Raw genomic sequence first — 27,424 nt, 5'->3', positions numbered from 1 at the left:
AGTGGGCACATTCACTTACTGTCAAGCAGGACTCTGTTTTAAGCAAGGCACTTGCACAGTAATAAGCTGCAGTAGTATTAAAACATCTTAAATTATGATAGTCACAACAAAGATGTTAATGGAAACAATTTCAAGAATTTATCTGGATAAACACAAACCCAGGAAAAATAAAAATCCCCCAAGCGACTCATTTTTATTTTAGTAGCTGGCGTTTCAATACCAGCCAACAAAACCAAACATCACGCCAGCCAAAGGAGGAAGCTTTTGACTGCAATTCCTGCACAAATAGAGAATCCAGCCCTATTACTGGAGCCCTGGAAATCCGAGTGGGGAAAAAACCAGAAGCACAAAGCACGCATCTTACCTCAACAGCGTCACCGATTAAAGGCACGATATCACCCAGGATAGGTTTAAAGTTCTGTTGGTCACTGATGGTTAGCTCAGCCTGGGACTCTGTTCCCTTGCCCACGCTGCCCGTCATCTCTTCCTGAGGATCCAGACTGGATGCTCTGAGTGCAGCAGACAACACCTCCACTTGTGCTGCAGCATAGGAAAAAAAAGAAAACATGAGGGGCTGAGCTGCAATAAACTTTTAGCGAAGCCACAAAGCAACTTTTAGACATTGACTAATAACTTGAAGAATGGCTGAAGAGCTACACAGGCAACGAATTCAAGATCCTTGACCGATAGTAAGTCCTGCTCTGGGGACACGTAACGTAAAAGACAAGGTTGATAAATGCTCCATTCTTTTCCTCAGGAAAAACAACAGTACAGTTCTGTAAAATTGTGTCTTTAAAGCAAAAAGAAAAAAAAAAAGAAAACAAAACTAAAACAACCAACCAAAAACCCCAGGAGCAGGAAACTGCTGTTGCAGCAGGAGCAGTAAGAATCTCAGTCCATATTAAAGGTGAAGTCTTTGGGACAGAACAGCACATGAATACTAACATAGGTGTAGGGTACTTTGTGGGAACTGGGGATAAGAGAGGGAAAAGCAATTGAAATAAAGGTTGAGAACAGGTTTATTCATACTGAAAGGGGCTGCAGATTTCGGTTCTAAGAGACCGTCTTTTTCTCTCTCTCTGACCACTAAATTCTCAAGTTCCCATAGCAATGCCAGCTGGATCTATGTAGGGAGGCCCTAGACCCCAGAAACTGTGCAGGACAGTTTCTTTATACTCCTTGCGCCCTCCACACCACTAAGGCAGGCTGCACTGCTTGATGTCCTCTCATCAAAGGATGTGATAGCACTTCATGCTCTGCCATCCACTCTTTTGAAAGAGATCCAGCAGTTCTGAGACTCCGCTGCTTTCCAACCCTCTGCTTCCTGCTAATTTAAAAAAAAATAAGATAAAAAACCCCACAACTTCTGTTGAGCAATGCTCCTTGGGTATAGCCTGACTGAAGCGGATCGGTATCACGAGCAACCTTCCCTGCAAGCAGCACAATGTTCAGTGCAGATTGATTTATGTTGTCTTCTTTTCCTCCACCTCCCGAGCCATTACATTTACCCAGCCGTCCAGCAGCTCTGCTCAGCAGACAAATGGCTTTCCTAAGGTTTCTTAAAGGCTATGCTCATTAAATGACAAACAACACGCTCGTGTCCAATCTCACTTCGCCAGACCAAGTTACAGAATCTCTTCCTCCAGTTTTTTTGATAGTTACCAACAAGAATTAGTCAAAAATTTGGGCTCATCTGTAGATAGAAGGCATTTCTTGAGTTGTAACTCGACACAATCTCAGCTAGGAAAAATTGTAAAACACTCAGCTGGTTGACTGGTGAGTCTAGGTGAGGTCTGACAAGCAGAAGCAAAGATGATTCCTTTCGATATGCAATGCCTGCTCCAGAGCTGGGTCAAGTTTCTAAAATATCTGGAAGATTTTCTTTCCCTAAAATTACTCTAATTGACCTCAACAGGAAAAACTTAGGGCAAATTAGATGCTTAGAAAATGAAGCCAACATCACAGTAATAATTCCACAAAAAAAAAAAAAAAAAGAAACCATTTCCTAACATAATAATACATCTTTTATGTATAATCACAGCATAGCATTGGGAATTTCACAGTATAAGTCTTAAGATTAACAAAAGCTTGCTCCAACTTCTCTATTCGAGTGTTACTTCACTGACAATAATCCTCAGAACCTCAGGGTCCATGAGAGCGAACGGGATCAAGGTCAGTAAATTTCTCCAAAACAAATCAAATGAGAAAAAAAACACGTCACATACAGAAAGCAAAACCCCAAAATCCACCAACCAAAACAGGTGGACATTTCAGAGCCTTTGCTAAGGCCAGCCAGATTGCTAGTTTATTCTCATTTAGAGAAACCAAACAAGAAAATTAAATGGAATTATATCCTGCCACACATCGAGGAGGCATTTTTCATGAAGGCTTCTTTCACAAAGGACAAGTTCAAGAAAAAAAGAAAAGAAGTATCCTCCTCTCATTTTCAGTTAAAAGTAAAGAAAGCCTTACCTTGACTGGACACCACAAACTGCTTAAACCCTGAGTATGTGTGGAAGGCACCAAATGCCTCCCTGTTTTTTTTGAATGCTCCTCCGTAGGTCCTGTCACACCCAGGGCAACTCCAAGGCTGCCAATTCACTGGAAAGTGAATTACCTGAAATCCATAAATATCTTAAGGTCCTAGCCAAAAGAAAAGCCAAATCCACGTAAGACTAGGAAGTGATGGAGTAAAGCAGGACAAGAAACAGAGATTGCTTGTGTGAGTATGTGCTCATGTTTGCAAGGCTCCAGGCCTTGAAGATCCTGAAACTCAAGAGCATCCTGATGAGCTGTCTTCTCTGCTGGGGCACATCCCCTCATCATGGCATCACACCCCCTTCTCACTGCAGCGGCCGCTTCTCCTCCCCTTCTTTCACAAAGAGTTTGCACTGCTAAGACAGTCAGCATTCACTGGAACTTAAACCAGCCTCTAATTAATTATTTTTTCCTTTGACTTCAGCTTCAGGCATTTTTTAGCAAGGAACTTTTTACTCTTGGTTACTGCACCCACATCCTAAAACAACTGGCACAACCTTTGAATTCAGAAATCCTTTTTTACCTGGCCTTATTACACTCTCTGCTCCTCAGGAGTTTCTGCCCTTCCAATATACTGCACTGCTGTTGTATGTTTCTCCTGATGTTTCACGAGAAGACACGAGTATTTCTAAGTGGCACTTCTTCTTTCTCGTGCCTTCCCCCATGAAGGTGCAAGCCGGTGAGAAAGCAGCACCTCTACACAACGTACAGGGGCGAGGTGTGAAGTAGAGGGGGACGTGGAATATAGGAAGAAAGGGAAATGGGAAAAAAAAAAAAAAAGGGAAGCAGGAGAGGAAACGTGTATGGAGGAAGGGATTCAAGTGCAAATGTCCAGTGGTTCCTGTGGCTGGGTATGCAGGGAGAAAAGAGACAGACAGACTGAAGTCAGGGGGAAGGGAAGAGGAAATTCACTGCATGCTCAGTCTTTGCTGTCAAGAACCAGCCGCCTCACTGCACAAAGCTCATAAAAAAGCAGTGGCTGGTCTCAGAGGAAAAACATACAAACCCTAAGCGACACTTGGGACCGGGACTGTTTGGCAAACACTTGGAGGACAAGTGATGCTGAAGATGACAGTAACCTGTGAAATTAAGAAATTTTGTAATATTGCCACGAGGATAACAAATTGAGATAAACTTCAGACTGAATATTTAAAGCACTGCTTTGCAAAAACAGCCTCAGATGATTACGATAGAAGTATTCCTCCTTGTACTGCCAGAAGCAAGGAGGCAGGGGCAGGGCTCCAAACTTCTTGTCCACCCCCCCGTTACCACAGTATGCAGAGTGTAAGTCCCAAATCATGGGCATTAAGTCAGCTACTAACAGATTCAGGTCTGGACACCCATCGCTTTATGTATGCTTCAGTGTTTCAGTGCTCATTCTACCAGTTTTGGTCTCATTTTTTATGCCTCAACGCACTGCTAAATTAAAACTGCAGTGTAAAATTAAAAGCAACGCTACCCAGTCAAAACAGGCGTGTTGTGAAGTTCTGGCTTCTGAAGTATTTGGATGAAATTATGAGAGCACATGCAAGGGGAAGAAGCGAACCAAGCAGCTCTGCACTGAGCGCAAGGTGTTCAAGATGTGTTTCATGGGGCCTCAGTACACAGCCTCGACCAAGTCAGCGGTTCTGAAGGGTCACTGAGTAATTCAGGCCAAAACAAAGAAACAAACCAGAATAAATGGCCCTGGTGACCCCAGTTCAAAGCCTTCCTAAACTCGTGGGCACTTGGCACTCATGGTGTTGACAATCTAGTTTCCTTCTCCTGAAATGCACCAGCCCAGGTCAGCAGCTGGACAGAACACCTCTCGGCAGAGGGGCAAAAAAAGAGCTACAAAACAAGGCTCTGGGACAAGACGTGAGAACACTCGACAGAAACAACCCCGTAACACAAGTCTGGATACGCAACACGTTGCCTACATTAATCTTAATGAAAACTGTTTAAGGTGTGTTTTGTGACTGGACAGAGATGTGTGAGAGTTTTAACAGCGGGCTTCAGAGACGGGTTATTTAAAGACTGAGATCATCAGTAAGGCTGATTATTTTTCCTCGTTCCTTTGAAAGACAGACTGCCCACAGCATTCTTAAAGTTTTAAAAAGCTTTTTTTTTTTTTTTTTTTAAATCTGCTGATTTTACAATAGATCAGCCAGAAGTAACCCAAAATGGATCTGAATCATATTCTTAGCGTATCACCCAACTAACAGAATAAAAAGCAGTTCAAAGCAGTAACAGCTTGTTCTAAAACATCTGGTTTTCCCCACTCCAAACTTCCCCCCCTTTTTCCTTCCTACTTTTTCTTGTATAGATGCATGCTTTCCTCTAGGGATTCTTCAGCTTCAGAACCATTTGCTTTCTTCCTCAGTCCTCTGGATTTTTCTAGCTGTAACCCTCAAAGTTGACGTGCCTTAAGATTTATTCAGCATATGAGTTCCAAGGACACCTATCTCCAGGAGGTAGGCGTGAAACAGCCACATCGTTTTAGCCCAGGAGGCATCTCTGAGGCGATACCGTACCAGCCAGTCAAGCTTTTAAAATGCAAGATGTGTGTTCACTTCAAAAAACTCATCTTGGATCAATTTTCCACTTGGCACGCTGAAGTAGACAACATGAGACTGCAATAATCAAGATCTTACAGAAAAATGGATGAGACTGATTCATTAAGAACAAAATAGGCAACTCATAAAATGAAAGTCAAGTTTCTCGTATTTTGGTATTGCAAAAAACCTTTATCTGCTTTGTTTTTGCATGCGTGCTAATTACAAAATCATATCGCAACCTACAGCTTATACCGCTGAGCCATCTATTTGATTGCACTGTCAAAACAGGCAGTTAAAATTTTATAGTGCTAGGTGTATTCAGTTTATGGAAGGGATTATGCCACCTTGAAATATTTTTACACAAATGCAAGTTCCCTTTTGGTACATCATCGCTTCTCCCACTTAAATCAAAATAGAAATGAGTTCTTCAAGGACAAGGAGAAAGTAGCTCTGCTGACTCTGAGACAAGGTTCAAGCCCAAACTGCTAACACAACACACATACACATCTCCAAACACTAAAAATGCTTCAGTATCTTTACAATACCTTTTACGTCTGGGTCGTCTATGTGGGGTTCCAAATTTTCTATCATTTCTTCCAGCTCTTTCCTTGTTGCCATAGGAATGTTTGGAGACACTGGCATTGTGAGTTCCTGAATTTCTCTATCGAGTATTATCTCGGAGGTCTGCTGAAGCTCAAAGTCAATATCTATCTCGGGAAGTGGAGTCCTCCAGAAATGAAAGGAGTTGTACAGTTCCTGCTCTGAAAGAGAGGTTTCCTGTGAGCTTCGCCCGGCCTCCCGCAGTCCTGCTGTACAGCGATGAGAACTTCGCTCGTTCTCGTCAGCCGTTTCCCCGCACGGTTCTGAGGATGAAGTGCAATGAAAGGGTGACTCCGCCTGGAAATCGCTTTCCCGCTGGGAGTGATTCGCCACTGCGTTTTGATCTCCCACGGCATTTTCGAGTTTTCTTGCAAAATCATCGCTATCGACGCGTGAAGACAGATCCCCTGCTCTGTTGTGCTCATCCTCTGCTGTGACATCTTCTGGGGTTCTGATTTGTTCACTGCTGAGTGACAAAGCAAACAGACTATTTAAAAAAAATAAACTTACTGCAAACTTTTTGAAAATTTATAAAAATACTATCAGCCTGTTATTTATCACATGAGATTTACTTACAGCATAGCAAAATTCATCACAGAACCAAAGGATAATGGTTGAGATTAGAAGGGACTTCAGGAGGTCATCTGGTCCAAGCCCCTTGCTCAAGCAGGGACACCTTGGCCACATTCAGAAAGGTTTTGAAGAAATCCAAGGAGGAAAGCTCCTCAGCCTCTCTCGACAACCTGTCCCAGTGCTCAGTCGTGCTCACAGCACAGAAATGCTTCCTGATGTTCAGAGGGAAGCTGGGCTCCAATCTGTGCCCACTGCCTCTTGTCCTGGCACTGGGCACCACAGAAAAGAGTCTGGCTTCACCATCTTTATACCTTCCCTTCAGGTATTATACATGAATAACATCCCCTCCCGAGCCTTCTCATCTGTAAGCTGAACAGTCCCAGCTCTGTTTATCCTGTCCTGACAGGATAGATGCTCCGGTCCATCATCCTCCAGCCCTTTGCTGGACTGCCTCCAGTTGCTCAATCTCTTTCAGGTTTGCAAGAACTGAGCACAGCACTTCAGATACATCCTTACCATTAATGAGTAGATGGCAAGGATGATCCTTCCTTGACCTGCCAGAAACATTCGTAAATGCAGCCCAGGATACCATTAGACTTCTTTACCATAAGGGCACGTTGATTCACGTTCAATTTGGTGTCCACCAGGACCCCCAGGACCTTTTCTGCTTTCCAGAGCTGCCTTCCAGCCAGGCAGCTCACACCACGTGCTGGTGCCTGGGGTTGTTCTTCTCCACGTGCTAGACTGTGCACTTCTCTTGCTCAACTTCACAAAATTCCTGCCAGCCCGTTTCTCCAGCCTTTCAAGATCCCTCTGGATGGCAGCACAACCCTCTGGTGTCTCAGCTGCTCCTCCCAGTTTTATGTCACCTGCAAACTCACCGAGGGTGCACCTTGCCCGGTCATCCAGATCATTACTGAAGATGTTGAACAGAACTGGACCCAGTATTGATCCCCTGGGGCACACTGCTAGTTACCTCTAACTAAACTTCATGCCACTCATCACCAGCCCCTGATCCTGGCTCTCCAGCCAATTTTAAATCCACCTCACTGTCCACCCATCCAGCCCCATAAGTCAACAACAGCTTCTCTGTGAGGATCTTATGGAAGATGGTGTCAAAAAACCTCACTGAATTCTACGTAGACGATATCCACTGCTCTCCCCTCCTCTACCAGGTCAGTTACTTCATCATAGTGTACTGTAAGGTATTTGCAGGCATCCTAAATTAATGAATAATTCCGTATTTTTGTAAATAACTGAAAATTCTGCTCAGTAAGATGAGAAGTTCCCAATTTTTCCAAGATTTATGCAGGAAAGTTAACTTTCTGAACTTGCAGTTCACATAGAAGAAAAACAAGGAGAAAAAAAAATAATCTGTAGATTTAGGAAATTCTTTACCTGTTTTCCTGTGAAGAACCATGGTCCTCTGGGTTTTTACCATCTTCTTCTTTAAAATACTGACCACTGCTGGATGGATTGGCAAAAGTTGATATGAAAGGCCCCAGAGATTGAAAAGCAGCTTGACGGACCTAGTGGAAAGGGTCCAAGAAAAAAAAAAAAAAAAAAAAGTTTTATAAATAGTGCTGTCCTACAAAACCTAAGAGATCACTGTTAGGAGGACCTAAGGGTTGTAGGTCTTTAAAGGAAAGCAACAGCAGAGGCTCTTTTCTAGAAAAGCAAGCCAGCTGTATATCTAGACTGATAGGTGAAAAATGTTAAGAAAAACCAGCATAAAAACATTTAAATCACAAATAACTGTATGTTGACAGGCCCATTCCCCACAACCAAAGAAATTATTTAAATATCAGAAGTATAAATTTGAAAGCTCAGTTAAGAATTTTAATGACCTGGAAGGAAAGAGTTGTGGTGTGGCAAACACACATTTCAGTATCATGAATTTGACTGATGACAAGCTTAGTATTTTTTTCCCTTTCTAGTTCATTACATCCTTCATTTGCTCCTCTCCTTTCTCCTGCTATTTATTCTTCCCCTCCCACCACTGATCCTATCTATGTTCATATCTATTATTAGATTAATTCTGCTGGGCCACACCTTGCATGATTTTTTTTTTTTTTTTTTTAAACACAGCTTGTAAAAGTTCACTTTTGGCTCTTTAGAAGTAGTCTGCTCAACAACCTGAATGTTTGAAGAGTAGACCTTGAGGACAAAAAGGAGATGGTGATAGGGACCTGAGAAATATCGATAAATAGCATCTAGTTTTTTAGATCTGTTGATGATTTTTAGCAACGTGAAGTCACAGGTAGTTCTGTGGCTAAGAAAAGCTGTCCTAGTGACATAATTTTTCTTACATACAGTGGAAATGTGAGGAAATCTTTATGCCTATTGATAAACTAAGCATTCCAACAAGAATTGCTCAAGATGTGTGAAACCTGTGGTATCCATACCTATCGGGAGAAGTTACACACGGAATACCACAGTAAAAACCTTAAACCGTAACAGTTATTCAAGAAATAAAAAGCAGTTCTTACCCATCGTGAAGGGTCACTAATCAAATTAATAAAAAGGGTTGACAACTTCGTCCGTCGGACTTCTTGTGATGTTGCACAAGAAACAGCCATGAAGCATTCAGCGCAGGCTTTTCGAACTCCCCACACGTTATCAGAGCAGAGCTGGAAAAACCTTGGCAACTGTTCAGGACATAGCAAGTTTGCAAGTCTTAGCAGACAATATTTCTTTCAAAGTGGGTTCTTTTTTCCTATCCACTTCCTTCATCAAGTTCTCTGCCCTCATACTCAGCAGATGCATTAGCTTAACTAACTTCACATGACAAAGAACACGCAAAACAGCATTTTTCATTATGGAAAGAGATTCCTGACATTTTTAAGAACAGTCTAGCTACATGATATTGCTTTGACATACTAATAACCACTTTTTTTTTTAATACTCCAATCCAAATTCTTGACACGTATCACTAAGACAGCATCTGTGTAAAAGAAATCAATTTACGTCCCTACTTAAGAAGCATGTAGGATGTAAATCTGAGCAAAGATACTCCATTATCAAATGGCTTGAATCACACAGTACCTAAGAAAAATGCAGCAAATACTATAAGAAAATAAGAAACCTCCTGAGGATCAGACTAGGTCTCATTTTCTCAATCTCTCATTGCATTATGGACATTAGCAGACACACTCCTGCCTACTTCTTGCCTTTTTGAATTAGGTGGTACTCTGTCTTTACAACCTGAAGTATTTTCTTTGGTCAGTTTTAAACCCTTCCCCTAGGTTTAATACCCCTCTAGGTTTAGTACCCCTAAGCTCTAGACTGTGTGATTTGGCAAGTAAGAGGTCTGTATTCATGGTAACAGTCTTCAAAGATTTTGCAAACCTCAGTCAAAACATCCTATCAGTTAAACTAAGAGTTTAACAGCATTTTAGTCTCTCCTTACCATGGAAACATAGCAGTTTCCTAATAATTTCAGTTGTCCTTCTGTATACCTTGTCTAACTCCACTACGGACTCTTATTAAAAAGAAAAAACCTTTCAGAGATGGTGGCTTACCAGCATTTCTTCAGTGGCTTGCTGCCCAACCACACTGCAGATATCTCCAAAGTTGGCTGCACATACCTTGCAGACAAAATGAATGAGATAACTACTAAAACAATTGTTTTAATACAGCATTAAAAGCCTAAACAGCTTTTAAAACCATAAAAGCATTTTTGGTGCTAACTCAAAATCAGCCACTTCCCCAATCCATCAATTTCTACAGTTTAAAAATCATAATGATAATAAATAAAAATAATAAAATAATAAAAAATCTTCAACTTTAATCAGCCTTTTAAAAATCATTAAAGGAGCACCCCAAAACTTAAGTGAAAGCGAAGGAAGATTAAATATGTTCAAAGTGCTGTCAGATGAAACACCCCAAGCAATTATAAAAAAAAAAAAAAAAAAAAGAAGTTATACGATGGCAGGGTGAAACCAAAACACAGCCTCAGCACCTAAGTTCCATGATAAAATACTGGTTTGCTTCATCTTAATGAGCATCTTTAATTCTAAGTACAAAGCTATGAGCTCAGGTAGCTGATGCTTTATCAGGTACAGCTGGGTCACATTTTCATGGCTACCTGCACAATCATAAGGACATACGGCTTCTTTCTTTGTTTCTGATAATAAAAGTAAGTACTCTGGAAAAAAAAAAACTCAAGTGTCAAATACACAATCTGTGGAAAGACAAGCTACAAAAAAACCCCATAGCTTTCACTTACAAATGTCACAAATGAAATCTAGCAGGACAATGTCATTTAGACAAAGGCAAGTCCCAAGTTGATGACACTCCTTTCACAGATAAACCAGACTAGATGCTGATAATTCGTACCTTACGAACATGAAACATTCTGCAGTCACAGCACATCTCACAAAACCTGGGAAGAACAAGCCGTTCCGTGATGTCTTTTCCCACCATGGAGGCCATTTTGCACATTATCTAGTGGCAAGACAGACAATAATTAGGAATGACTGCACAAGACAATTCCGTGTCAGTTAAGCAGAGCCTTTTTACATTTACTTTTTATTCTGATACAGAAAACTGAGAATTGTGGAAAATATTGGAAGAAATCTAGCTCTTGAATTGAAAAGGTTTGGCCACTCCTACAAAAAAGCTTTTTTTTTTCCCCCCTTCCTTTTATCTTTTTCTTTTTTAACCTTCTCCCTGCTATAATGCAATGCAGTTGGAGGAGACATTGGCCTTTCAATGAGTTAAATCAGAATGAAAACCAATTAAAATAAGTGAGCTCTCAGAAATTACATGTGTTTTTTTCCAAACTGAATTATAAAGTCAAAAACAAATAAATCAATAACTACAACACTTTCACTATTCCAGTACCTGAGGAATTTTGACAGTTAACATAAAAGTATTGACAATTAATATGGTTAAATGACTTCTACATCTCCTGTATGATTTTAAAATTAATTACAGTAGTTGATATTGGTTACCTCTAATTCCTTAACATAAAATTACTGAGAAAAATTGTATCATACCAAAGAAATGTATCATACCATACCAAATATATCATACAAAGAATCATATCATACCAGCTTTACCTTGTTCTTTCATTCTGATTTTTACAATTTTTTTTAAAAGAAGGTAGTCTAGAAGAATTTTAACTTCCCTAGTCATATCAGCATACCTACTTAAATTCATTTTTTATACTAATAAATACTTAGTTTAGTACAGAAACCTTTCTCAAGTTTCAGTATCTTCAAAACAACAAAGATGGGTAAAGCAATCTCTGCTTTGAATTCTATTCCCTTACAGATTTGCAAGCTTCATCACGAAAGTATTGTAAATTTGGTGTCAAATACCCAGCCAGTTTAGTAGTCCAGCCACATTATGACAGTAAAATATTAATGAGGTTTCTCTTATCCACTCAGAACAAAAAATTCATCCAGCAAAAAACATCAACACAAACTAAAATAATTAAACAGAAGCATTTGCACACACAGCCTCTGCCCTTTCTCCTTTATGAATTATTAATTTGCTTTCTATTTTAATTTGGCACACAGGAATTCTTAATTATCAAGGTTGTATCCAATGCAAAAACAAACAAAAAAGAAGTCAATTCAAATGCTTTTTATTTTGTCTGATCAAAAAAAAAAAAAAAAAAATCAATAAAAAGAGCAAATATAAAGACCAAAAGAATTCAAGCATTAAACATTTTCCACTGGTGGAAATTTTCCACATATGCAATTTAAATCTCCATAAAAGAAACCTGCAAAAAAAAACAGAAACCATCAATAGCAGATGCTTTAGGAGTCAATAAAATTACTCCTCAGCTTGTCCAGTTGGGTTTTTCTTCATAGCATATACAAGCTATCAAGTTTAAGCTTGACTTGTGTAAGACAGCATGGAAAAAAAGTTATGGATTAGTTACGGATAGAAATGTAAATTTTTCTCTCTCCCACCACATTGACGTGCATCTTTGGAAACATGGCAGCATCACTGCAACACCAACCATTCAAGCAAATGCTATGCTGTATAGTTCAACGCTGCTGTTACTTACAGCCACGGCTTCTGTCTTCACATCATCATTGCTGTCTGGAGCTGTCAGATCTATCAGAACAGGGCATACTTTGGTCTCCACATCATATCTCTCTATGAGTTCTTGTTCCAGCAGAACTAACAATGCTGCCTGGCTTGTTTTTCTTACCTGACAGAAGACGACAAAAATCAAACCAAGGAGTTTAAAGAGGTTTGGCTTTTTTTTTTTTAAAACGTGTTCTAGTATTTTGGGAGCTGTACATACCCACTGCTACACACCTACTCTTTGTGGGACTCAGAGAGAGGAGCCAAGCGTTCCAAAAAAGCTTTTGCAAACACTTTGTGTTTGAAACAAAACATCAGATCCAAGAATGCCAGCTTATTATATACTAATGCAATGCTATTATAAGAGTGTCCGCCTACGTATTTCCCAAAAGTCATGACTGCCATGCCAAAAAAAAAAAAAAAAAAGCCCTAGAGGAGAAGCAGCATAGCTAATTGGGAGTAACAGAGTTCTACGGCATGAGGTTCATTAAACAAATCCTCTTTTTTCTGAGATTACTGAGTTTGATAGACAATAAATAACTGCATTTATTTTGACCATGCTTTAAATTCCTAGAGTCAATTCTGTTTTGTTCCATCTAGCAAAAAAAAAAAAAAGTACAAAAATAGGATGACCACTACTAATTGGACTTCATACGTAGTTAACTACTGACACTCAAAAAGTAATTTGATGGAGATAATAATTACTCAATATAACTGTTTCTAGGGGAATTAGTCGTCAGTGCTCTTCAGTATCTGTCTACCTAGCACTGACAAACGTAACATCATGCATTTGCTATCATTTGGGGAAAAAAAAAATCCAAAGTTACTGATAAAAAGTTTGGAGATGATTCAGAAATTGCTGGAGTCAACTGGAACAATCCAGATAAATTGAAAGCTCATTTATACTACATGAACTTAATACTTGCAAACACAAGGTAACGTGTATCAGTAGAAAAGCATTATGCCTGGTTTTGATACCTACTTTTAATTATGGAAAACCTGGCAAAAGTTAAAAAAAAAAAAATGACTAAAGCTCAGAGTTCTAAATTACTTGAGATAAAACTCCAGCTAGGATTGACTCTAGAATGACTTGGAGAATCCTACAGAAAAGTTTAGATGAGATAATTCATACATGAAGACATAAAAACCACACAAAGTTCTGTGCAAATTCAGCTTATAAAACAGCAATTACTGGATTATTATACAAAGAACTGGATATGAAAGTACGTAACAGTGCTTAAAAAATTGAATTACAACAAGAAGTCAGCTTTTTTGTAACTATTAAATTCCCTTTTTGCCAGAATTTAATTATGTTAGCTTAGAAAAATGACTGTTTGATTTTGTCCGTAAGAACATAATACCATATGAAAGCCCCAAGATCAGAAGAGATCACATTAAGTGAAAAATATTCAAAGTTTTCTTAATGATTTCAGAGTACCATGTACTTCAAGTCATTCAAAACCTTTTTCACTTAAAAATATGACCCATTTATATGATCCTAAATAAGCTAAGTTGAAAAACCTCACAACAGAATTACGTAAAGGAGCTTATAAACTGTTTTTACAAGACACTTACCTGGTTGTTCTGGTCTGCAAGGTACCGTACCACAATAGGTAGCAAGTATTTGGAAAAAGCATATGGGATTGAAGGTCTATTTTCCTGACAAAACATAGCAATATGAGGCACCTGTTCCATCAGTTCTGCCCGCACTGTAGGCTCTGTCAGGGTCAAAATAAAACCAAAAAAGGCATTGTAAATGTTAACATACTGACAGATATTGCCAGGATAAGCCTTTTCACAGTTCTGTACATACAAACTGCATTCTCAAGTGCTCATTTCAGTGTCTTTACAGTGAGTGTCATTTCAATAAGCACCATCTTCTTGCACAACCAGGCACAAATACACTCTGTACTCCTAACTTCTACAAAATATTTAGCCTTGGCCCATATTATCAATTACAATAAATAAATAAGACACCACCAACAACACAGACACAAAAGAGGAAGTTATCAAAGACTGAGTATCAGAATCCATCCAAATTCCCTACAAGCATCACCTGCTTCCAAGAAAACTGCTATGCAGATGCTAAGTTATCCCAACACTGCTACCACTATGGGAAGAAACGAACTGGTTTCGAACTGTCCTGGCTGCAGCCTTTCATGTGGGAAAGATTCACTAAGCAGGATAACCAGCCACAACCACAGATGCTTTTTTCATTCTATGCTTTTTAAGTCTACCGATATTCGTGTCACATAGAAATGGTCCTGAGTCCTTCCATTTGTTTCTTAAACCTTTTAGGTAAGTTTTCCATCAGAGTTGGTGACTGGTTCAAGAATACTTAATTTACTTTTTCAATTAAGAAAACGCTGCACTGCTTGAATGAGTCCTAATCCCTGCAGAACGGGCTCGTCTATTTGGGGAATGAGAGGAAAAACAAGAAGAAAAATTAAATATGGATTAAATTCCAACTGAGCATTAAAAGAACATATTCAATTGAAGAAGTAGGGCATTACCACATGCCTAATAGTCCACTTATCCACACAAATAAAATAAAATCATTTCAGACCTAAGTACTAAGTATTTCTCTCCTTTCAAAATTTGTTTACATCTGTGGTTACTGCTAGAGAACTGATTACCTACAAGAACACATACTGAAAACCCATCAATTACTCTCAAGTGAAAATAAACTGATTTATAATATTTTAAAAATACTGAAAATTATACTGTTCATGGGATACATGTGCCTTACTATATTTTTACTAAGCAATTGTCCAGGTAAAACTCAATGGCGTGACAAAACCATATTTCCTAGGATACACCTGGAATTAACATGAAACATTAAAACCATAACCTTTTGCTAAATAGGAACATGTGATTTGTATTTAACATGGCTAATGCATGCAGCTCTTAGCTTTCTCGAGCATTAGTTAGAAGTGACAGCTTAAGACTGAATAAAACAGAACAAAGACAAAGCAAGTACCATGCTTTGTGTAGTCTCTTCACTGAGGACGAGAACAGAATCATACCACACAAAGTTACCAAATGTCTGTTTACTCCATTTCTTTGACTATAGACTTAAATTATTTTTCCTATAGAAAAAAAATACAAAAAAAAAAGCTCTGTAAAGTTTATGACCTCCTGACAAAGTTCAAAATGCAAAATGAAATCCCAGACAAATCAATACTGAATAGGTTTGCTGTTCATGATAATAAAGAAAAAGTCTCCCAGTCTGCTTTGTTTCTCTTCCTAAAACAATAAAATAAGAACATATATGACAAATGCTTTCTTATTTAATTTCAGTTGTTCTGAAACACGTGTAGGTTGAACTCCATAAGCAATACACGTATGTATACACACATAAGTTGGTACTGAAGAAGCCAGATCTTGAAAAATACTACTCAAACTACATGCAAGTTTTAGTAAACCTGAAATAATGAAAATGAACGGATACCAGAAGATTTGGATTTCAGTTTGAACAGTGTTTGTTAACATTAAACATAACAGTTAACCAAACTAAGCACCTGCATATAATCTTTAATGAGATCATTAATTTTTGAAAGAAAAAAATAAAAAAAAAAACCCTATGTATCACATTAACATAAGGGAAGGAAATACTAATTCTTGCTAAAAGGATTATTATTATTTTTCTAAAAAGCTTTGAAAATAAAAAGTTACCATCTTCAGTCTGTTTTTTTCCTCATTTCTGTTTAGTTTTATTTTGGAAGCTTGCAGCACCTCCTAGCTTTAAAGTTGCCTAATACATAGTACCTCATCTTTCACTTCCTTACAAAAATTCACCAAAGATTTATTAGCACACAGGACACCATAAGCTGCCGATCTTCACTGGATGAGGTTTTCCCAGGAAAAACCAAAAGCAGATCAGCTGTTTTCAAGACCGAACTTGGCAAGACCATCTGATTTCTTCCTACGTTGAATTCTGTTCCCTTCGTCAGATAAGGCCTAGCTTTACTTTGGGCAAGAAACTGGAAGCCGGGCCCAACGCCAGGTTTGGAGGGATTTCCTCCTACCTTTCTCATAAGGCTGCTACTTCAAAACACGTCCAGGACATGATCTAAGGGTACACCAGGCTTGTGCCACAACACTTATCACTAGGATCTCCTTCTCACTTCATCGGACCCCTGCCTTGCTCCCTGTGGCAAAAGGAAGATGACTGATACTTACCAGGGGGATAGGGGTGGTTGGGAAGAGGAGTGGGAAAGAGGAGGAGAAATTCAGCTGAGGCTTCGTGTTTGGCAGCAGCGCTTCTTAAACTCTTCCTGAATTTCCTTCAGGCGGTTCCCACCCTCCCAAACCCCAACCTTGCAGCTGGCCCTTCCATTATGCCAATGCAGCCAGCCAACAAGCCCTATCAAGGGGCTGATCTGGCTGACACAGCTCTTGCCCCACCACACGAGGATGATTAAACAGAAAGAACTGGCACTTGGATTGGTTTCCCTCTGCAATCACATCTCTGTCAAGCAGCAGAACTTTCTGATGACAGAAGCAAGAAGAGAGTAAAAGAGGGCACAGGGACTACTTACTGTGACACTATTATCTGAATAGAGCAGGAGCAGCAAAATACCTCAGAGGAGCTTGATTTGCTCCTTTGTCCAGCACGAAGCTGTGTGAAATGCTTAAGCCAAACCCTTCACGCAGTAATTGCACGCTACTTCATTCAATTGGAGCCTTAAACTCTGGCTTCACTGCTGGATAAAGGCTACCGCTGCAATCAAACCCAACAAGAGCTCCACATGAAGCATACCCAGAGCCACGTCTGAAGCTCCAGACACCAGGCACTCACAATGGGCAGGCTGCTTTGACTTTGATACCTCTGCAGTTTACGTGCCCACTGACAGCATCACAACAACGCTTCCTTTTCCCTAAACCGACTGGTTTTGCTGTGGAAATGACTTCACAAATTTCTTTATGAAGCACTCTTGTAAAACAGCTGGGATGGTACAATTAAAGACGTGAAAAATTCATGCCCAGGAATGAATTAGGACTGTAAAGGCACCTTGGTTCGTACATCTCCTAATTTTTACGTACGTGGCTCTGACATCTTAGTAAGCTTGATTAAAACCAGCAAACAAACCTGCACTGTGCGTCGCTGGCTCTGTAAAGCAACGCTGTCATCCACTACCAAAAAGGCTCTGTGCTGCTCCAGAGAGTTACTGCTGCTGTGCAAGAACCTGAACTGTAAGCTTCCCAATTTAGATAAGACCTCAATTCTTCCAAACACTGCAGCATATGTTCCAGTGTGTACTGAATAGCGTCTAATCTTGCAGTCTGACAAGGTTACAGCTGAGCAATTTTTTTTCTTGCTGTTGCTTGGGTCTTTAGGAAACACAACTCAATGCCAAAGACTTCTACTAAAGATCCTGCACTTTGTCATTCCTGTAATTCATTCCTCAGCTTTGCTGGGCTGCAGCTTCTAAGGCCCGTCAGCAGGCTTCAACACAGTGCCTGCCATTTTAGTTTTAACTTCTCAGTAGTTTATGCCTCGGTCATCAACACAGCAAATGAACTGTGGAAGTATCAAACAGAATTATTACATGACGCTTCTTAAATTAGAAGCTTATCCAGCTGGGGAACACATCTGTATTTCATATATTATTATATATACATAATTTTTATTTGTTTTTATTTTTTTACACTGCACAGAGTCAGGACCAGGCTTTCACAAAATCCAAACCAAATCTGGATGCAGAATTTCACTTCATGTCAAGATTAAAAGTTTCTATTCTAAGCACTCTGGAAAATTACCATGTACGATTAGGTTCTCCACACCATTTGCTCAGAACATAACTATTTCCATTTGGAAGAGTAAGTTTGAAAAGCACATTTAAAAATCCTATCTCCTGAAGGTACAAGCCTATGCCTTAAAGTAGCAGGCTACTGAAAAAACCCTGCAACTTGTCAAAACAAAGAAAAATTGGAAAGAAACATTAACACCAGATTAGATTTCAGGAGCAAACTCAATCGTTTTTCTCATTCATTAGCACTTTATTTCATTCTGTCAGCTCTCTTGTATTCTCTAGACACAGAATTACTGAACTGAGTTTTAGAAATCAATCCAAAAGAATGACAGAAGAAGTGAAAATAAACTTCTGTTTCTTCTGTTTGTGGAATAACTTCATAAAGAAGTTGCCATAATAAAATGATACAGTTCTACCTCCCTCAAATTTCCAATATAAATGTGCAATGCTTACTGTATTCTTCAGCTATGAGGAAGTGAAGCACCATGGTTAGAGCTGCATACTGGAAATGAAAGGGGGATTACTGCAGACTTAATTGCTCCAGAACAGTTATTTTAAAATGAAGTCATTATTCCAGAGCCAACTCACAATTAGACTTATTTCACAATCGGTTATTCTGCAACACATACAGCATTTGGAAGAAATTCTGCAAAGCTTTGGTTATCCCAAAATGACCAATTTCCCCTGCATCTGTGAGGAGCTGTGATGTTTTTGTGTTGCTACCAACACAAAACGACTTGGTGATATTAAGGCTGCCTCAACTGACAGCTATGATTTGTGTTTTAAGTACACCTCAGTATTAATATTTATTTTCATAGATAGAGGGTTGTGAGTAAGAAAGAAACGTGTGAATTCATAGCTTTCCATTTACACATTCATTCTTTAAAAAAATATTTTGGTGAAAGACCAAATGAAAATATTGATTTGCATGTAGTAGAGAGAAACAAGCCATGTGGAAAACACCTTCATACCCATCCCCCTGTACAGATGCTCACTTGATGTATTCAGCCGGAGTATGAAGTCCACAACATCCTGGAGATGAAAATCTATCAACATAATTTTAGATAGTAATGGAAAGAGTCATTTGCATGGTCAAAAATAAGCTTTAAATTAAATAAATTCTGCAGTTTACCAATTCAAACTTCACCCTCTTTGTTCCCAAATACAAGTTTCCTTCCCCCTCTTTTCTTCTTCTAGCACTAACTACATTGCTCTTTTCAATTTCTCTCATTTCCTATTTCATATATCCCTCCACCTTTCTTACCATTTTTTTTTTTTTTTGAAGGCAAAAGAAAACCTAGACAAGTGAAAATCCACTGTGTGCCCAGAGCCCATCCTTCAGAGCCCAGCTTCAGGGTCCATCAGACAGACTGATGTGTCTGATTTGCACGCTGCTTCACTAGTCAGGTTATTTTACTAACTAGAAATCAATTTCATTACTGACTGACAGACCAGGAGTGAAGCACAGTAACTAACGAGCGAGAGGAAAGTCCCCATTAGTCATCGATTAGAAGCACGGGGAGATGAAAAAGGATTGCAGCAGCAGAAGGGAAAAACTCATGTAGCAGGAGGTGGGGGAAGAGGTATGAGGGTAGCTGCTGACAGCAGGGAAAGGGAACTCCCTGCTCCCACTGATATTTCATAAATGTTAAGATCTCGTTGAACGCAGTGCCATACTATGTGCTGTCAGACAGACTCTGTTGGCACCTCTCACTGTAACAACTGCAATTTGATTTGAATGGTGTTGCTAACACAGGTTAAACACGCTATTAAGTAATTAAGGTTGCAAGGCCATCCACATTAAGGCTGATTACACAGCTTCGAAGCTTAATGACCAATTAGGCTAATAATTGTTTCTAAAACTCAGGGTGCTCTGCAAACTGCATCCACAACTGATTCTATGCAGGAAAAAAGAAAAAAAAGACTATTTTTATTCAGGAGAAAAGTTTCTAGTTGGTTACATTCAAGCAAATAAGTACAACTCCTCCAGAAAGTCACTTTCTTTTTGCAGCATTTCTTTAGAATACCTGTGTGTATTTATTTCCCAGGACACTCAAATACCACATCCATTTTTAAAAATGAAGACCCAGGCTCTCCCTCTAAAAGAACCCTTGCAAAAGACGGGAAGCTTTTGGTGCACAGCACTGCAGTCACACGAAGCAAAATGCCAAGAATGTTTCAATTCTGGCCGAGGCTAACTTTCAAAGCAAGCTAATGGTACTTGTGCACGCAGCAATGAAGCCCTGCATTATACAATCCATTCACAGGCTGGTATAAAAAGAAATGAATACAAATTCATACAAGTGAAAAAGACATAAGGGCCTTGTTCAAACTCATGTTAAGTCTGTGACTAGTCTACACTTGAGAACGAAGACAGCCCAGCTGTTCCTAACACTAACAAGGGTTTCTTGAGGAATAATATCACATTTGCCAATCACCAAGCCTGCATGGGTTCAAAGACACCATAAGAACACTTAAGTGAGAAGCAATACCTAGCAACCCTAAAGAAAGAGAGAAATTATAATGTGATTAAATGGTAGATTCCAAAGAAATTTAAGGTATCGCCTTCCTAGCACAGCTGGAACTATGCTAGGTAACTCGCTACCGAAGATCATAGGGAAGAAAAAGTTTATTTGGCAAGTAAGGGGGTCGGAAGCAGCAGATTATTCCTAAACTGTCACTGATGCTTTTCCTCCAGTGAAATAAGTATTTTTTGATGCCACTTACAGCAGGGTGTGATGCTAGGGCACAGCAATTCCTGCGTTCCCTCAGCACACCAAAGCTGGCAGCTCCTCATTTTCAGCATTGTCTCAAGTGGATACTAGTGATCTAACACGAAGCTGCAAAGCCACAAACAGTGTGGAATCCCTCCGTTAGAAAACATCCAAAATACCCTGCCAGGAAGAGACCCACTTCATACAATTTGTACGTGTAACTACACAACGGTAGACACAAACACTATTCAATAGGCAATACTTACTTCTCTTCCTCCACACCCAATTAAGAAACTTCCATAAATTAGTGATGCTAACAAGACCACTTGAAAACGACTTCCTACCAAAAGATACCTGACAATTTTTTATCACCATGTTTTCTTATAAGTAGCTTTAGCTGATATTTTGCCTTTGTCACGATCCCTCAAAACTTTACATCACGGCTAGCCCATTGGTTTATCAAGATAGGCTTGTATAGGGATTGGTGTATCAAGATGTGTCAGCATGATATTAATATCATACTGACACATACATCTCATGGATTTTTGTTCTTTCCCTCCTGCAATCACATATTTGACTGCAGATCTTCTAGTGAAGATTTTTATTTCACATGAATGCAGTGTTTAGCACAACAACGATGCCATTTAGATTCATACAGCGTTATCACAGTACAACAATAACAATAATTAGTTTTGAAATTCTCTTGCCCTCAAACACAACACGAAACAGCTGTCTTATTGTAGTCCCAACTCATCCAAAAACAGGAGGAAACATTTTTCAGGCAGAGGAGCAAAGAACGTGTCTGAAAAACATCAGCCCAGCAACAGGACTTCAGAAGTTACAGGGTATTAATAGGGCAAAGGATTGCTTAGATATCTTTACAGTGTTTTAGATAACACCAGCAGTACAAAGACAGCATGGATATTGTATATCCCAGCTGCATTCTTCAATTCAAACCTTAATATATCAACTACTGTCAAAAAGCAAAAAGTGTCATACTTTCTGACTTGATTTGACAAGAAAACACTCTCCAAAGTTGGAGAACAGGCTAGTAAGTATCAGCTATCAGAAATGAGAAGACCTGCACATAGTTTAGGCTGACTTCCCAGCAGATTTTTATTTATGTATTTAAACATGATTTGACTCCAGGATGGCCCTGACCATATTACATATGGCTCAAACCAAGCAAGTCAAAATGCATGGCTGATATTATGTTTTCTTCTTCCAAATTCAGCTATTTTATGTTTTACAAAGCAAGTAGGAAAAATTATGGAAAAAAAGCGTCAGATATGAGAAAAATGAAAAACAATTCTATTAATAGCAACCTTAACAAAACAAAACAACCCCACTACGCTGCCGTTTAAATAGTATGAAAGAACACACATTATAAGGCTACAAAGCAGATCTAGTTTCCTAACGAATTTTGGTATGGTTAGAGACGTCAGGTTATTCTAATCACCCCGGTACAGAAATATACCAAGTCCAACACTGCAACTGCTCGAGGCGTGAAACTCACAGCTAAGTTTGCAGAAATTTAATTTGTGGAGCAGCTGCAGAATCCAGCGCTACTAGTTTGGCAGAGCTAAGACAACCTCTACAACGCAGGAAAAGCCTGAAATGCTGCTTTTACTGACGCTGGGAAAGTATCAACCCTGACTAAAAATGTACTCCACCCCTGTTAAAGGCAACAAATTGATTCGAGCTCAATTCTTGGCAATCATTACATTTCTACCTAAACAAGCCTGACTTTGACACACTTGGTTGATCACCTAGGAAAAGCCTAAGGCTATGAAGTTGCTGCATGAAGTCATTTTCTCCTCCATACATCTGTCTTATTTCCAAGGCCGAAATGAAACTTCAGCAAGTTCCTGGTGCTCAAAGCTGTTAAGAACACCACACAAAATGTGTAGAGAAGCAGAGCTTAGCTAGCTAAGCACTCTGGAACAGTTGCATGCCCCTGTTCATGATTAAAACCATTTCATTCGAAATGAATAGTGACTTTTTCTTCCTCTTCAAGAACTGTTGGAGAAGTAGTCAATACAATTAGGTAATGCTTATGACAGGCTGTTTTTCCTGGCTAAACAAGGACATTAGCTCACAAAAGTAAAAATGTGCATTTCAACTGAGAACAGTAGGATCTTGCAGAGTACTTCTTTTACCTTTGGAAAGCATTGCGCTATGCAATTCTGGAAGGGAGAAGAACTAACACACCTTAAACAAAAGGAACAAATTTTAATCTTTTACTAAATTTAACAAAAAGTTTTTTCTATTTCTTCATAGCATTCACCAATGACAAATGCATTTCTCTGATGCTTTGTTGCTAAAGCCTTTTGTTTCTTTCTTCTGGTGCTTCAACCATATCAGCACTGTTCCAGTCAAATCCTTTAATTCTTTCCAGAGAATCTTCAGCCTTGGATTTCATTGCAGCTCTGTCCACACCATTCTTCCCCTCAACCCTTTCCCCAGGACAGCCCTCTTTAAAAGAGCTCCTCCTTCCTCTCACATTTGTTTTTCATTATTCTCCTACTTCTACATTTTATTCCAAACACCCAGCAGTCTCAAGAAATTCATGAGTAGAAGCACATCTCCTTCTTACTCACTACTTTTATCTGCATCTTGCCTACCAGTTCCTGCTGCCTCTCATCTTCACCACTGGTTGCCCGAAAGGGACCAAAAGAACAACTTCAGCACTCAAATTCTATCAAAAATAATGGGAGTTTTGCACAGATGCTTTGCAAGATCCTTTTCAAAGCAAGGAAATTTTCTTTATCTACAAATCTAAAATAACCATGTAGATCTGCTGAGTAGCCAAAATACATAGAAATTCTTTTAAATTATACTGATGGAAAGTGGTAGTCACACGCCTTGAAGGGACTTAATTTTGTCAAGGAAAATAGTAAGGAAAAACGTTGTCTTGGGGGAAGAGGAGGGGAGATGTTATTGAGGAAAATGCAATTTTATGGCATTATTGCACTCTGTAGAAACCTAATCTGAATATTGATGAAGAGATTTTGGTCCAACTTGAGCAAATCTGATATTCCCTCATTAACCCAGTAAAATGCGTAAAGCTACTTACCTGAATCATCAGCTAATCTGCTGATTCTCTCCAACACAGCAATGCAATCTCTCTCATCATCACTGACTTCCTTCAAAGTGTCCAGCAAGCTTCGAGCCACCATTTGCCTAGTTTACAAGAAAAAAAATATATATATATATAGAATTATTTGTGCCCAGAAACACAGCCAAATCAAAAAGTTGTGCACATTTCTTAAACAATAAAATTCTGCGTAAGTTCACTTTTAATTCAGTAAGTTTAGTTAGCCCTGCTTTGGGAATTATCAATTCCGATATTCAGCATAACCCTGAAGAACTGTTTACTTTAAATGTAACATTAAAAAAAATCTCTCTTCAGCTTACAAGAGTAAGAGAAACCAGCCACAACTTTAAGCAATGGGAAACCATCTGCCAAGTGAGCAAAGAGGAGCGTGGGAAGTTAGGAGCCAGTGTCAGCCTTCCATCCTCACCTCCGAATTCCCTCACTTGATTCATACAAAGCATGACAACACCACCATTGTCAGAACAGTTTCAGTCGTAATTACGAACTTATTTTTATAACTAAAGTGTGAAAACTTTAAGCTGAAGATTTCCATACCAGTGATGACATTTAAAGGCTGAGCTTCATTCAAATGATAGAGCGAGCAGTGGGCACATCCTGTGCTAATAAAAAGAACACACACGCAAGCCCACATGCACCTGGGACACAGGTTAAGCAAAGCAGCAAATGAAATATTAGGGAAACAGGAAAAGAGTCAGAATCACCTCAGTTGCTATTACTTCATGAGGATTTTTTCTAAGGGTTAACTTCTCAGTGACAAGATGCAGTCAAATGTGGTTTTTTCCTCCCCTACCAGTCCGTTGTAGCCTATGTTACAAAGTCCTAGGCATCAGTCAGAGAGCTCCAAACCCTAAGTTTTTAACCAAAGCAGCTGACCGTGTAGCGAGCAACCCTTCCCAATAACAGCCTGTCATGACATATGGCCATCTTGACTCTGTTCTTCCCCCTTTGGGGCAATGTGGCTGGAGAACATCAGCTCAGAGAGCTAGCAGGATAATCCCAACAGCAGAATGGGCCAAGGAGCCCTGCCCAACGTGCTGCTACCTCCTGCACTGCCCCTGAGCAGTTTATCAAAATGCTAAAGCAGCAGCAGGGGTCAAGTGCCAGATATTTCCAGGACTGACTGACAGAACCACTGTTAGGGTGCAGCCTGGATATAAGGACTGTTGACAAACAGCAGTGCTGTAAACAAGGACGGAAACATAAATAAACGTGGTCGTGTTCACAACAAGTGGTGGCTGTGAGCGGTTGCCACAAGCTGGTAACAAACAGATGGTTGGATTCTTAGCTTACAAGGGGAGCCTGAGAACTTCACAGTCCTACGCCATCGGAGAAACGCAGTAGGCTTTCATGAATTCCCCACGTCAAGTAAATATTTAAGTTTTCTCAAGCTGAAAAATCAGTAATTTAAAGTGTTTGACACTGGCCACTTGCAGAACTCTTTTAAATTAAACTGTTTTGACACACAGATGAACAAAATCCTCTAAACCAAACAAGCTCAAAAAACGCTCTTTGCCTTTAACAGATTTCCTTTTCCTCGCTCTTCAACATGGTAAAAGCGCAATGTCTCTAGGCAGGGATCTTGATTTTCAGTCGCGAGCTCAGCTATCAAAATCCTAATGGAGGGAAACAGACTAACCTAGAAGCAGGGTTGGCTTGGTCTTTTAAAGGGCTGGACAGCTCTGAAAAGAGAAGAGGAACATATGAAGCGTATTTCATGCACCAGCCTGCCTGGATGCCTGTCTCTCCTACACATTACGCATAACCTTGAAAAGCAAAAGAGACGTGACAGCCGATCCACCGGGTTGGGATTTTCAGCCTACTGATGTAGACACAGGAACAGTGACTGGAGGGCGGACAGATGCCACATGTAGCTGTAAGAGATGGTGGTCAGCAACTCCTGGCACAATCGAACAAAAACACACACCCCAGACACTGTTCCCAGCTGGGCTTGGAGACAGAACTGAGTTTTAGAGCAACATGCTTCCAAATCAAGCATCCTGTTGATAACCTTTTACCCTGGTGACACAGAAGAGGTATAAATTGTGTTGAATAAACCACCCTGTACACTGAAGGCCACAAACCTTCTGCTAAAGAAGAGATGAAAACACAAAACTTAACCTGAAATAGAAATGACTTCTTGTTAAATCCACTCAAAGAGACAATCAACTTTTCTCATGTACTGAAGGTAGAAGATATTGCGATACTTCTCTCCTTTGCTCGTACAGGAATCAATGCATTTACTTTTGCTTTTAGCAGATTCTGCTAAAAAGCATTACAAGAGAAGGCAACAGGGCAAGTTAGGCTTATTTGTAGAAAACACAGCTTGGTATAAGCAGCCTCTAATGACAGGGTAATCTCTACCTCCATCTGCCCAGTGCTCTGGGAGACGATGTTCACTCAGGTCCCCTAAAACATCAGGGGCTCTTAGTTCTGCCACCACCCCCAACAATCTGTCCAAATTCTCCAGGTGCTTTCAAAGCACAAACAGGGGAGACAGAGCTAAATCTACCTCACATTTGCCACAAGCTGGAGAGTAGAGAGTAAGGAAAGGGCCCCAGTGCCCGAGCAGCCTAATCCTTCTGCTCATGCAAACACTGGTGGGCTAGCTACAAAAAGCTTACAGCAGAATGAACTATTCATGGATAGTAGCATAGCACATGCCTGCCAACAGCTGCCAGGTGAGCGTTGGTGAAATTGTAACAGAGCTCTGAAGGATGACTTGTCTGAGCTAGACATGGATATGAAAACAAAAGTAAGTGAACAGGCTCAATGCTCAAGAGAAGCAAGATAATTTGTGAAGTTCAACTTTACCTGTTCAAGGTTTTTTTGTTGTTGTTGTTCGTTGTTGTTGTTGTTTTTAAATCAGCATGCACAAGGAGAGCTCAAAAAACACTAGAAAAACCGATGGACTTGCACTTAGGATATTCATAGGCTCTACTTCACCGTGACTAGCAGAAGAAAATGTGGATAGATTACAAACTCCCTGCCTTTATTTACGACCACTTGCATGGCACAGACATTTCAAAAACTGCGCACAGGGACATAATTGGGATATACAGTGATACAGTCCAAGAAGAGCTATAAATACCTTTGCATGGCTCATTCAAACCCCTTTTATACACTGCCCTTATTTGGAATCAGTACTGGGACTGATGTAATTGCTGTGTACCAATCATTATTAGCCCCTTACTAAATTTACACCATGAAAATTTAAGTTACAGAGTTCATCTGCATGAAGGGGTGCATTTAGCCAGCAAGAATTCCTTACCAACCTTACCAAAAAAATAAAAGACAGAAAGAGTGAGAGAAGAAGAAAAATATTTCTTTGCCTGTTTTCAGACAAGTTCTAAGCTAAGAATTGAGGACCTCTTATATTTACATGAGTATCTGTGGTAGTAGCTTAGCATGACACTTTTTTCCCAGAACTATCTCAGAAGTTATTCTGAATCAAATGCCAATTTCAAAATGAACATCTTTACACCTTTCTTAAGGAGAAAGGCTAAATGCACAGAGGTACATGCTCCCTTTGTTATTATAAATATC

The 27,424-nt window shown here is 39.6% G+C and overlaps 1 protein-coding gene across 4 annotated transcripts in view; it reads right to left on the bottom strand.

Moving 5' to 3' along the window:
* PPP4R1 (protein phosphatase 4 regulatory subunit 1) overlaps window positions 1-27,424 on the bottom strand; it is a 54,631-nt gene that overhangs the window by 11,213 nt on the left and 15,994 nt on the right. For 2 of the 4 annotated variants that reach the window (XM_082754255.1, XM_082754256.1), the window contains exons 3-11: window positions 23,840-23,946; window positions 13,869-14,011; window positions 12,271-12,417; window positions 10,587-10,694; window positions 9,770-9,835; window positions 8,738-8,896; window positions 7,647-7,777; window positions 5,621-6,141; window positions 365-540 (exon numbers count right to left, since the gene is read on the bottom strand). In XM_082754255.1, coding sequence (XP_082610381.1) covers window positions 365-540; window positions 5,621-6,141; window positions 7,647-7,777; window positions 8,738-8,896; window positions 9,770-9,835; window positions 10,587-10,694; window positions 12,271-12,417; window positions 13,869-14,011; window positions 23,840-23,946 — 1,558 coding nt within the window. Of the gene's footprint in view, window positions 1-364; window positions 541-5,620; window positions 6,142-7,646; window positions 7,778-8,737; window positions 8,897-9,769; window positions 9,836-10,586; window positions 10,695-12,270; window positions 12,418-13,868; window positions 14,012-23,839; window positions 23,947-25,517; window positions 25,558-27,424 lie in introns of those variants that run through there. The other 2 variants (XM_082754258.1, XM_082754257.1) reach the window with 2 other exon arrangements.

Source organism: Aythya marila (assembly GCF_965140915.1).
Source record: "Aythya marila genome assembly, chromosome: 2".
In the NCBI taxonomy this organism is placed as follows: Eukaryota; Metazoa; Chordata; class Aves; order Anseriformes; family Anatidae; genus Aythya; species Aythya marila.
Note: the sequence above shows the minus strand (reverse complement) of the source record. Positions and strands in the feature narration are given on the sequence as shown.